This window comes from Bos taurus, chromosome 12, assembly GCF_002263795.3.
Source record: "Bos taurus isolate L1 Dominette 01449 registration number 42190680 breed Hereford chromosome 12, ARS-UCD2.0, whole genome shotgun sequence".
In the NCBI taxonomy this organism is placed as follows: domain Eukaryota; kingdom Metazoa; phylum Chordata; class Mammalia; order Artiodactyla; family Bovidae; genus Bos; species Bos taurus.
In genome coordinates, this window is record NC_037339.1 from 51,998,896 (window position 1) to 52,012,430 (window position 13,535).

General features: G+C 45.8%; 1 protein-coding gene across 1 annotated transcript; it reads right to left on the reverse strand.

The window, feature by feature from the left end:
* Positions 1–4: 4 nt before the first annotated feature.
* On the reverse strand, positions 5–6,167 carry KCTD12 (potassium channel tetramerization domain containing 12). Its single transcript, XM_005213872.5, has one exon. It carries the CDS (start codon positions 5,987–5,989, stop codon positions 5,009–5,011), a length of 981 nt encoding a protein of 326 aa, XP_005213929.1. The 5' UTR covers positions 5,990–6,167; the 3' UTR covers positions 5–5,008.
* Positions 6,168–13,535: the final 7,368 nt, after the last annotated feature.

Below are 13,535 nucleotides of genomic sequence, written 5' to 3' on the forward strand. Positions count from 1 at the left end.
GAGGAATAATTAAAGGAGTAGATGTTTTATTCTTTAGTGTTTAATAGAATACATAACAAGTCACATAATCAATGATTCATTACTTCACACACAGGGAGGAAAAGAGCATCGAGTATTTCTGTTATACAACTGGTTGTGAACAGAGAGAACAAAATTTCTACAGCATTTAGATGGTTGAAGAAATTCTCACTTTAAGTTTGGGCATGTCTGAAAAGAACTTCGTCGGTTTTTAAAATATAGAACGATTGTTTTTTCCTTGGCTTTCTGTTTTGTTAGAAAGTCTGGTAGTTGTATGATGATTTTTTTTCCCCCTTTCTCCTTCAATCACTGAGGAAATGGCTAAGTGATCCATATCACTGAGCATTTAACATGTTCAACAATTTCATAAGCCCAGGTAACTCTGTGGGAATCTTACATCATCTCCCAGATAAGAGTTTTTCAGATGCCCAGAAAAACTTAAACAACACATTATTTATAACTTCAAAATTAACATACATAATGGATATTTTTAACCTTTGTCATTAAATGTCACATATGCTGTTTGAGTGATCATAAATGAATTGTCATTTGTATTCAATAGTAATAGCAAAATTCACCTGCCTATGAAGTCACAAAGACAGTTGTATAATAGCTTACATTACAATTATGTCCACATACCTCAAAACACGTTTAAATTTTTTTAAAAAACTTGGGGGAAAAAAATCACAAAATGTCTAAGGTGACAAGAATTCTTGATCAACTAGTTCAGCTTCCTACCACACGAGATTATACTGTAATATAAATATTCTGGTTGAATTTCTTCCATCAAAGTTTCAAGGGTCCCAGTAGAGAATATTAATCTTCAAACATTAATCCTTTTAGATGTTTATTGTCCAAAATTGTGATGAAGAAAAGTTAACTTCAACATAGCATGTTTCTGGCTTTAGGAAGGCTTATTTTAGGTACCATAGCCACTGGAAACAGAAGAATATTTTATTTCTCAAGAGAGAGATTTAGGTCATCTAAGAAAACTAATTCAGTTTTTAAATGAGTTATAATAAGGAAAAACAGAAGAAAAAAAAATCCAAAGAATTTACTCTGGTAGGTTTAGAATAAAAACATTCAGTTTACAATAAAAATTTTAAGTCAACTGAGTAAAGTACTTATGATTTAGACTATAAAAGAAATTCTTAGGGAATTCAACCCCAGTCAATACTTTTCTAAATACCTGCACTATCATTTAGCATTTTCCATGTGGAGTATAAAACTGTTTTTTGGCTATTAGATTAGAATTTACCATAATTTGAAAAGTAAAAAATTATCAAAGCTTCAACTTACATGGCTTTAATGTAATAACATTACAAGGAAAAAACGAATAAAAATGGAAATGTGTCATGAGCACTGCCAGTTGCCCATTTTGTCTGAGAATTCAGATTATGCATTTCCCCAGAGAAGCAACAGGCCATACATATATATACGGATCTGGTTTGAAAGAGAAGACAATTTGGGCTAGTATTAATACAAATTACTTTGCTATCAACACCAAAACCAAATAAAATACAAGAATAAAAATCGTCTGGAAAGGGAAAAAAATTTTAAGTTTCACACACTCAAGGAGTATTTTCCAAAACACATAATCTGAAACACTAAAATGAGCATGGATCATAGTTCTACATGTATTAAAAAACAGACAATTTGTCAAACTCTTGGTGCAAAAGCATTGGACATGGTACCTGTTTTTCTAACCACCACTGTCAACTATTCTTTTTCAAAAAGTTAAATTTGTTATTAAAATCTCAGTAATACTTATGGACCAAATGGTAGTTGAGCCATTACATATGTAAATACATACTGCACTGAGTCAGATGAATGCAGTTTAATTTCTGAATAATTTATGACACTCTTCCAAGTTCCTGACTGTCTTTGGAGGGCTTACTCACACATACCCTCAGAATCTCATCCAACCTACAGATGACAATCAACACTCCCAGCCCGTGATGTAGGCCAGTAAGGCTCCTTCCATGGCTCAAAGCACATGGTGAATAAGGGACCCAAAAGGGCAGTGGCCAAGTCATCTTACCTCAGTTTCAGTGTCCACCCAAGGGAAACATGAGTTTCCTACCCAGCCTTTACTTTGGGTTGAAGATAAAATTTTTCACGTATCAACTTCCAACTTTAGAGAGGACAGTTATAATACGAAAAGAGGTCAGTTTACTGTCTCTAACAGTTCAATTCCCAGTTTTTCAGCTAATGAAAGAAGGAGGGGAGACCTTCAGGCCACCAGGGATGTCTGGAAGGAGAAAATTTTGCCAAGCAGTGGAACAGTCAACTCAAAGTTTTACAAGATAAAACTTTTTAGACTTGAGTGGCAGAGACAAAACTCGACCAGTTTCCCATGACTCCTGGAGTTGAGCAGACTTAACAAGGAAAATCAGAAGCTCAGAGTCTTGCCATATGTCAGTGGCTTTCATCTGTCCCCAAGACGTTCTCAGTTACCTGCTTTGTGTTGCACAATACAGAAGAGCACATGGGGTACAGAAATCTCTGTGATACTCACTTTTGGCCAGCAGGTGACATTCCTAAATCATTTCAGGTTTGAAACAGGGGTATGTTCTAATGCGTTACCTAGTCCGAGAACATACTCAACACCAGCAATGTGACTTTCTGATTTTGTTTCTGCTTCCTTTAAAATTACAGTCTTTGTATATAAAGCTAACTGTACTTTTCTAAAAATGAACCTCCAGTGAAAGACCTCAAGTCCTTCTCTCCCTCAATAAAAAAAGAAAAGAATTAGTGGATTAAAAATGCAGGTACCTTGGTTTACAAAGACAGTTAATCAACATATTAGAATACAACTAATAGCTAAGCAAAAAGAATGGAGCAAATTCAGCTTTATAATTATGCATTTTTTTCCTAACCCAATTTCCCCATAGACAAGGATATAAGAAACTCATCAAAGCATGTTGCTTTAGTATATACACCATCTGATGCAAGTTACTAGGGTAAATACAGGAAAGTTTATAGCATTTAGTAAATGAATTAAAAAACTAAATGATTCGTGTAAAATGTTTATATATGGTATATACAGATTGGATCACATGAGGCTAAGAATAAAACTGTTTCAATTCTTAACATCTGTTACGGACATATAGGAAGATATAGTACAAGATTCATTTTTAAAAAGAAGAAAAAAATAGCGCTAATTTCAACACTGAAAAGACTCTTACAAAATCTTTTAAAAACATACTTCAGAGAATGATGCTGAAACAAATGAAAAAGGAAAGGCTTCTCCTTAATCACAGAATATCCAAAGGAGCCTCATAGCATGAAAGACAAGGATTCATTTCCCTTCACTTACAGTGTAGATAGGATATACAGTGGGGATTTATTCCATGGTAGAGTAAAAGTATAAGGCAACCAGGTCTCCTTCTGCTTCAGCTGCATTTACCTGGGACACCATTTTATTGCTCAGCTAGCTCACTTTGAAGTACTTATTTGCCTTCATTTAAAAATATTCCCACTTTCCAGTTATCTACAGATGGCAGCCCTCAGCATTTCTGCTTCTCTGAAGCTCTGTCATTTGGAAAGACTCACCTTCACTTCAAACCACCTGCATCAAAAGGGCATTTTCAGGTTTGCCCAGAAGTCAACATTGGCTGGGCTTGGAGAAAATAAAGATTTTTTTAATAAGAAAACTAAATCTAAGTAACTCAAACGTATTTTGCTCAAGGTAACAGATTTTAAAATCAGGACTTATAATCAACAAGAAAATAAAAGTTCAAAAACTAAAACCCTACTGGGTAACTCTTTGGTTAGGTTATATAAGTATCAGTAACTTCTAAGTTTAGGACTCAAAACAGTTAGTTCAATCAACTGCCAGGTAAGAGGAGATCTGTGATTGATCTTTACAAAACGCTCTGCTTGTTTCTTGCCTGCTATTTTGTAAATGTGCATATACTCAGACGGATGGTACAAACTTCCAACTGTCAACAATAAATGAGTATATCTGCTCCCCCCATTTCCCACCCTTCTTACCCTTCTCCTTCCTCCCTCCCCACCCTACCCCCTAAGTCTTAAGAACTAAGGTACTACTGCCATTCACTGCAAGAATACGGGCTTTCCTAACACCCACGACGTGCGTTACCACCCAGCTCCGTTTACAGTCACAGCAGTGCTTGGTGACCTGGGCTGTCATGCTCTCTTTCCCCGTCTTGCCAATAAAGGCTGCCATGTCAAGCCGTCGAAAACCCTCGAAAACCAAGGGCTTCGGGCGCTGAGCCCAGGAGAAAGGGTGCCTCCTCAGGCAGGAGGGGAACTTCCTGCAAGTTTAAGCCACAGGCGAAGATCTTTAAATCGGCACGGAAACCAGAGGCTCCTCCGTAGAGCCAGCACGAGATTCTTCTACTTCTACCTGTAACCGTTCCGAACTTTCTTCACGTGTAGTCACTGAACTATCTCCGCACTGAACTCATTACGGCTCGGCTCCGGAGTCCTCCGTTCAGACTTCTAAAACTCTACCTTTAAAGGTCAAAAGACTGCGTAATGAATGACCTTTCGAAACTAAACTATTTCCAGAGTGCTACCAAGTCTCTTAAACCGCGAGTGAGTCATCAGGGCTTTGAGAAGACTTCAAGGAATCTTCTACACAAGTGGACAGGGTCCAATCAGGGTCGAACAATTCAGTCATTCCCGGCTACTCTGTGGCTTTGTGGCCACACTGCCCCACCCCCCACTAGATCCAGACTGAAGGACAACTCGAGGGGAGGGTTGGTTTGGGGCCGGGGACAGAGAAAACATGGGGTGGAGGGGTACGTCTGGGCTCTCTTTCACTGGGGTCCGGAGAAGACGAAGAAGCCGATAGGATCTGCGGCTGCAGCCTGTAAAGTGAGGGGGCAGTGGGTCTACGGGAGGTGGGGAACGGGGGGAACGCGAGAACGTGGTGGGTCGGAGGGGGAATCTAGAGTCCCCTCCAGGGCAAAAAGGAGAGGAGGGAACAGGCGCGCTGGAGTCGCCAGGGGGAGCGGGGAGCTCACTCCCTGCAGAAGACGTACTCGGTGTAGCTAGTCCAGATCTTGTCCTCGCTCTGGTCGGTGCTGCCGGCGAAGGCGCAGGTGCCCGTGGAACTGCACGCCACCATGTGGAAGCCCGACTCGGACAGCTTGTCGAAGGCCTGCTCCAGGAAGTTGAACTTGAGGTAATAGCGCGAGGTGTAGCGCTCCGGGGGCCGGTCGGGGTCCCGGCTCTCGTTCAGGGTGTCCCCGAACACCTCCTTGGCCAGCGACGTCTTGCCGCACACGGTGATGCGCGCCACTCGCCGGAACTTGGCGTCTGCCTGCGCATCCCGCCCGATCGTGTAGGAGCCGCGGTAGCCGATGGTGATGTAGCCCGAGCGCCGGCTGCCGTCCAACGACTGGGACGGCGTAAGCAGCGGGCCCGCCGCGCCCCCGGACGGGCTGCGGCTAGCAAGCTCCAGCGTGGGCGACGGCGCCCCGGCCGAGGCGCCCTCCTGCTGCTCCGACTCGGCGGAGCCGAGCGGCAGCAGATCGTCGCCTAGCGAGCCCTCCTTCTGCACCCCGCGCCGGGAGTGCGGCGGCGGCGGTCCGGGGCCGGGCTGCTGGGGCGCCCCGAGGCGGCGCACGAGCTCGGGCAGCTCGAAGTACTCTGCCTCGCGCTGCAGCCGGCTGCGCTCGGGGAAGTAGTCAGGCAGCACGAGCTGCAAGTCCCGCAGGTAATCCAAGATGTAGCGGAAGAGGAAGCCGTCTCGGTCCAGAAAGAAGCGGCCTTTGCTGTCCCGGGCTAGCTCTTGCGGCTGCTGCTGCGTGAACATGCGCCAGAGCAGCGAGTCGGGCACCGACACCACCGTGCAGCGCCGGGTCACATACACCTGGCCCCCCACGTTCAGCTCCACGATGTCGGGGAAGAGTGGCGGCTCCGCCGAGGACGACGAGGAGCCGCTGCCGCCGCCGCCACCCCCGTTGGGTAATCCACGAGTGCTGTCGGCCAGAGCCATGGCCAAGAGGTGACCGGGGCCGACGCCGCCGCCGCCTTTCTCGGACACTCGCTCAGCCCTGCGCCCTGGCTGCCGCCGAGAGCCGCGCGGAGCCGAGCGCACGATGCGAGCGCGCCGCTGTGCGCCCCCGCGAGCCCAGCTGCGCTCCGCCCGCCTCGCCCGCGCGCTCCAGGGGAGTGCCGGGTGGAAGCCGGCGCGCCGCTTAAGTAGAGCCGCCCGCCCGGGCGCCGCGGCGCGCAGGAGGCGGGGGCGGCTGCGGAGCGGCGGAGCCTCGCTCCCCGGGCGGGAGGGGGTGGTGGAGCGGGGAATCGATTTGCATCTTAAACGCTGACGCCGCGGCCGGCGGCTGGCTCCACCCCGGCTCGCGCGCAGCCCGGGGGCCCCGGCTTCCCTACTGCCCCGTCGCCCCGCACTCTAACGCCTTCCCGCTCCCGCTCAACTTTCTTCCTCCTCCAGAGTGGAAGGTCCTGGATCCGGCTCCTGGGGAAGAGGAGCCTTCTTTGGAGGGACAGTCCGGTGCGCCGGCTCCTCTCCTAACTGCACCCGGGGACTGCGGAAGAAGCATGTAAACTTTCCAGTTCCCCCAACCCGGGGAGTGGGAGTGCCTTGGCCACCCCTCTCCCCCGGAAACAAGCCGCTTGAAACACTGGGACTGTGGCGCCATAAACACACCGGTCGTCGCGTCGCTGAAAGTTCTAGAGAGAAACCAAAAAATCTGGAGTGGTGGTGGGGCCGCCCCCAGCCCTTAGGCAGCTAGATTTTGTTCGCGTGTACGAGTAGCCTCGAAAAAAAATCCTGGAAACAAAAAGCTAACCTCGGTATCCTGCTCTCCCGTAATTTGTTTTCCGGGCCAAAAGGCAAACTCATTAGTTAGGAGACCTCAGAACTGGAGGAAACGGGCTGAAATGGCAGAGGGGGACTTCGGGGCAAGTTCCCTTCTGAGTGGCCGTCGCGGTCTCCTCCCCGCTTACCCTGCCCTTCGAGGCCAGGTTGAAAAGGCGTACAAGGTGAGGCCTAAGGGAAAGCCCCGTCTCCGGAGCCCTCTCAGCCCCGGGTGAATGGCTCTATGCACTCGGAGAGTTTGAAGATCTAACTGAATTTAGAAAACCTACCTTTCAAATTCGGTTCAGTTCAGTTCAGTCGCTCAGTCGTGTCCGACTCTGCGACCCCATGAATCTCAGCACGACAGGCCTCCCTGTCCATCAAATTTCAAACCCTGCGTCTTTATTCTCGCAGAGGTCCTTGCGCCCCTGCTCTCCCGTAGGCCCGGGTCATTCCCTGCAGCCCTTTCCGAGTTCCCTCTAGTCTCAAGGTCCTTGTGCATTTGAAGGCCTTCTCTAAACCTCATTTGGTCTTGTAACTCCTACCCACTTCACAATGCAGCACACAAGTCTCCTCCGGGAAGCCTTCCCTGACTTCTCAGGCAAGTGGGCTTCGGGTGGCTCCTTCCATGTACCCTAAGGCCCAACACAACATGAAATTTCACATTTCTGAGTGATTATCAGATTTCTGACTTTAGCAGATAAAGTGCTCCTGACCACTGCAGAAAAAGGACAGAAGAGAGGCTAGTGAAGGAGGTGTTCTTTTTGTTGTTCAGTGGCTAGGTGATGTCAGGTTCTTGGCGACGTCATGGACTGTGGCACTGCCAGGCTTCTTGTCCTTCACTATCTCCCAGAGTTTGCTCAAACTTATGTCCATTGTGTTGTAATACTATCTAACCATCTCATCCTCTGTCCTCCCCTTCTTCTCCTGCCTTCAGTCTTTGCCAGCATCAGGGTCTTTTCCAATGAGCTGGCTCTGCATCAGATGGCCAAAGTATGAGAGCTTCCACTTCAGCATGTCCTTCCCATGAATATTCAGGGTTGATTTCTTTTAGGATAGATTGGTTTGATCTCCTTGCAGTCCAAGGGACTCTCAAGAGTCTTCTCCAACGCCACAGTTTGAAAGCATCAGTTCTTCGGCGCATAGCCTTCTTTATGGTCCAGCTCTCACATCCGTACATGACCACTGGAAAAACCATAGCTTTGACTATTAGACCTTTGCTGGCAAATCATGAAGTCAGTGGATATTTGTTGTGCACGGATATTTGCTGTGCGCCAGCTGTTTGGCTGCCCCCGATAGAAGAATGCAAGGTTGAATATGCTCCCAAGAGCTTTCAGTGTAGCTGGGTAGGCCAGAGTTAGAAGTCTGAGCAGTTTATCAGATCAGTGTGAAGCACAGACTGTCAATCGGTATAAATCAGGCAAGATCTTTGTTCTTGATTATAATGTTTCCCCTTTTGTGTAACTACCCACTGAGCTTTACAGTCTCCTCACGGATAAGTGTCATTTTTCCTTTGAAATGTTTATGTCTGCTGAACAATTATCTCATTCATATCAGTGTGCTGAAATAAGATCAAGCCCCAAATCAGCTCACTTAATTGCAAGGACAGATTCTGATACTGAATATATTTGACCACTCTCTTTTTGTTTGTTCTTGGGTATAAATAATAGCTGACACAGAAGTTCCAAGTTCCAGTGCTGATTTTCTAGGGCTGTGCTCTTTGTTAAATCAGTGTCAAACCCCGAAAGAAACCAGTCTCTTTTTTGTAAATCCAAGAAAAGCCTTTGTATCAATTCTGTACATATTTTTGTATCATTTCTTTGTTCATCATCTTATCAGCAAATCCTGTCGGTTCTGCCCTCAGAATTCTTCCAGGCTGTTAATGTTTCACCACTTCCCAGCTACCACCTGGGACCAAGTCACCCACTGGACTCCTAACTGCTTCCACCTTTGCCTCCTACAGTCTTCTATCACCAGAACCAAGAGGGATCTATTTAACTAAGTCAGATCATGTCACTGTCCAGAGCCCCTCACTGGCTTCTCATCTCACCAAAGAGCAAGAACCAAAGTCCTTTTATTGCTTACAATACTGTACTAAATCGAAGCTGCCCCACTAGGACCTCTCAGACCAGCATGCGTGCTAAGCTTCAGTAATGTCCGACTCTTTGTGACCCCATGAACTGTAGCCCGCCAGGCTCCTCTGTCCATGGGATTCTCCAGGCAAGAATACTGGAGTGGGTTGCCATGCCCTCCTCCAGGGATCTTTAGACCCAGGGATACAGCCCGGGTCTCTTAAGTCTCCTGCTTTGGCAGTTGGGTTCTTTACCTCTAGCGCCACCTGGGCAACCCTCTCAGAGCCCTTGCCATTTTCCCATGAACTCTTGCTTTAACTTGGTGGCTCAGATGGTAAAGAATCTGCCTGCAATGCAGGAGACCCAGGTTAAAATAGGAAATGGTAACCCACTCTAGTATTCTTGCCTGGAAAATTCCATGGACTGAGGAACCTGGTGGGCTGCAGTCCATGGGGTCACAAAGAGTTGGATACCACTGAAGCAACTTAGCACACAGGAGGGGCTACACTTCCTGCTTGCTTTAACCAGATTACCCTCTACTCCCCCTACTGTTGGCTCAGGGCCTTTGCACTTCCTGCTCTTTTTCCCTTATCTTCCTCATCTTGTTCAGGTGTCTCCCTTCTCATCTTCTCCAGGTCTCTGCAGCAAGACCTTCCTTTGATCACCCCACTTAAGCGGCACAACCCCACCCAGGCAGAATCATGTACCCTGCTTTATTTGTTTGCTGTTTGTTTCCCCACATTAGAATATAAAGTCCAAGAGATTAAAAATTGGGATTTGCGTGATTCAACACCACATCCCCAGTGCCTGGAACAGAACTGGCATATAATAGACATTGGATAACTGTTTCTCACTTGTTTATTCCACCAATCTTTATTAAAGGTCTGCTACTATGTTCCAGACAACATGTTTTTTAAAAAAAAAATCTCTGCTCTCTGGGGGCTTGCAGACCTGTGAGGGAGACTGATAATAAGTAAACAGATGAGTATATCTACTTCAGGTAGCAATAAATGCCATGAAGAAAATAAAAATGTGAAATGAGATAGAGGGACTGGTTGGTGAAATAAGTTCTGGGATACTACAGTAGATGAGAATATACATATGTATCTGTGAAGAGCCAACTCATTGGAAAAGCCCCTGATGCTGGGAAAGATTGAGGGAAGGAGGAGAAGGGGCAACAAAGCATGAGATGGTTGGATGACATGACCGACTCCATGGACATGGGTTTGAGCAAACTCTGGAGTTAGTGAAGGACAGGGAAGACAGGCGTGCTGCAGTCCGTGTGGTCCCAAAGAGTGGGACGTGACTGAGCAACTGAACAACAACAACAACACTGTATACAGACTGGCTGGGAGTCTCTCCAGGAGAGTGGCATTTGAGCAGAATAATAAGAGAGACAGCCATGGGAAGTTCTGAAGGAAGGGCATTTCAGGCAGAGGGCAGAGCAAGGGAAAGGAGTCTGGGTTAGCAATGAGCTTGATATGTCTCGCAGTGGAAGCTTGTCTGCCGTATCATCTTCATGTATCCTGTGATCGCCAGAGTACTCTTGAAGAGACAGGACAAGCTCACATGTGAGCGATACTGGATATGCCCAGACATCTTCGTTCTCCATCACTTCACACGTTCATCTGTCAGACGCTGGCCCACTGCACGAAGTCATTGGGATTTCCTTACAGAAGTCTTGGTTGTGCATGAGAGGAATAATAATGAATGAAACGGGTGATACCAGACTGAAGAAATAATTTTCTGGTTAATTTTGTAATGTTCTGTTTCCTGTCTACTGGTTGGTGTCATGAAATTCAAGAGGAAATAAAATAAGGAACTTTAATGCTGGGACTTAATGGGCTGGGTGTTTACAGAGGAGGGGAGGGCCATAACTCTTTAGGCTCTTCAGTAGATTAAATATGCTTAATTGTCAGAGGGTAAGGAAAGTTCAGATGGTAGAGAATCTGCCTGCAATGCAGGAGACCTGGGTTCGATCCCTGGGTTTTGGGAAGATCCCCTGGAGAAGGGAATGCCTACCCATTTCAGTATTCTTGCCTGGAGAATTCCATGGACAGAGGAGCCTGATGGGCTATACAGTCCGTGGGGTTGCAAAGAATCGGACATGACTGAGCAACTAACACTTTCACTTTTCAAGGGTAGATTTGGGAAGCCACTAGCTCTGCATCTCGTCTCAATCCAGTTTCTAGTGATGGATGCATTAATGGTGATTGTTTCTTTTCAAGTGACTGTACTTTTCTATATAAGAGACGGAGCTCTGTCCTTTCATCCTGAGATGTAGGGTATTGGCTACATCCTTGTACCTACTTTCTCATCTGATTTGTATCTCTTCCCCACTTATTGCCTTTTCTTCCAACCAGCTTCCCACCCCCAGTGCACACAGTAAATATTCTGGACACCAAAGAGTTGAGAAAATAATGAAGAAGATTAAGAGAAATGTAAAGTTAAAAAGGGAGGAAGAACTGGGGTGAAATGAAGTGAGTGCCTCTGAGGACTGAATAAATGTAATATATGTGAAAACGATCTGTAAGCTGTAAAGCACCATTCAGGTGTCAGAATCAGAATTTTCTACTGCCTTTCAAGATTGACAAGTCTACTCAATAAATACTGAATGAATAAATGAATGGCAAAAAACATGAAAATGAATGCTGTGAGGCAAGAGGGGAAGAGACAGAATCAGAAATTGTCCCAAACAAATGTTTAGCTCATTCATCATCTTCCCAATACAAGTGAATCTTATCTGTACGCAGGCTTTAAAAATCATTGATTTTTTTGTATACAGGGAGAGGAAAGAATGAGATTCAGAGAGATTAAATATCATTAAGCTTAAGGAAGCAGGGGATAAAATGATCTCAATAAATAACTGGTAAAAGATATGCCAATAACTAATTTTAAAAATGAGAGTGAAAATGTTCTATGAGGAACACTGCCGAAATATTAGGTTGAGACAGTAGAGAAAATCACAACATCATGAGAACCAGAGAAACAAAAAACAATTTGGAAATTTTTAAATTTTCATTTTTGTATCCTTATAGACAGTTTTGAAGCTTTTCTAGGAAATAAGTAATAATATGATGGCATTTATATAGTACTTACTATGTGCCAGCCCTGTTGATAGAACTATATGTGTATTAGTACATTTAATCCTCACAATAACTCTATGGAGTTGGTACTATTACCGCCTGATTTTTAAAAGATCATGAGTGCAAATAAGTGTTGGAGCTGGGATTTGAACCCAGACAGTCTAACTTTAGAATCTGTGCTTTTAAACAATGCATGTGTATATAACTGTATATATATAAACACATCTATGAATGCTTTATATGTAGGAAAGAAATAAGTTCTATGATTCTCCCACTTTACAGATATGAACCCAAGGCAAAGAGAGGTTAGGCAATGTGACCAAGACAATGCAGCCATTTAGCCCTGCTCAGAGCAAGAATGGCGGAGAAGACGATGGCACCCAACTCCAGTACTCTTGCCTGGAAAATCCCATGGACCGAGGAGCCTGGTAGGCTGCAGTCCATGGGGTCGCTGAGGGTTGGACACGACTGAGCGACTTCACTTTCACTTTTCACTTTCATGCATTGGAGAAGGAAATGGCACCCCACTCCAGTGTTCTTGCCTAGAGAATCCCAGGGACGGGGGAGCCTGGTGGGCTGCCGTCTATGGGGTCGCACAGAGTTGGACACGACTGAAGCGACTTAGCAGCAGCAGAGCAAGAATGGTGTTCTTTTTTTTTTTTTTTTTTTAATGATTTTATTTATGTATTTGTGGCTACACTGGGTCTTCGTTGCTGTACATAGGTTTTCTCTAGTTGTGGCGAGCAGGGGGCTACTCTCTAGTTTCAGTGCACAGGGCCCTCATTGCGGTGGCTTCTCTTGTTTCAGAGCGTGGGCTCTCGGGTGCACAGGCTTCAGTAGTTGCAGCTTCCGGGCTCTAGGACAAAGGTTCAGTCGTTAGGCTGCACCGACTTTATTGCTTCACAGCATGTCAGATCTTCTGGGGCCAGGGATCATGCCTACATTAGCAGGAAGAATCCTTACCACTAAGCCACCATGGAAGCCCAGGAATGGTATTCTAATGTCCATGGGCTTCTGATCTACAGCAGAGGTCCCCAGCCCTGGGAGTTGTGGACAAGTATAGGTCTGTGGTCTGTTAGGAACCAGATCACACAGCAGGAGGTGAGTGGCTGGCAAACAGGCAAAGCCTCATCTGATTTACAGCTCTCCCCATCATTTGTATTACCCACCTGAGCTTCACCTCCTGTCAGATCAGTGGTGGCATTAGATTTTGGTAGTGGTGCAAGCCCTCCTGTGAACTGTGCATGAGAGGGATCTAGGTTGCTCACTCCTTATGAGAATCTAATGCCTGAGGATCTGAGGTGGAGCTGAGGTGGTGATGCTAGTACTGGGGAACAGCTGCCACTGAGTCCCATCGCCCCTGGAGTCAACCGTTCAGTTACAGGAAAACATCTGGGCTCCCGCTGATTCTGCATTATGATGAGTTGTATAATTGTTTCCTTATATATCACAACGTAATACTAATAGAAAGGAAGTGCACAATAAATGTAATGATCCTGAAACCATCCCCCTCCCCAGTCCATGGAAACATTATCTTCCACAAAACTGGCCCCTGGTGCCGAAAAG

Coding starts and splice junctions, on each gene's coding strand:
- KCTD12 (XM_005213872.5), bottom strand. CDS start 5,989: ATGGCTCTGGCCGACAGCACTCGTGGATTACCCAACGGGGGTGGCGGC.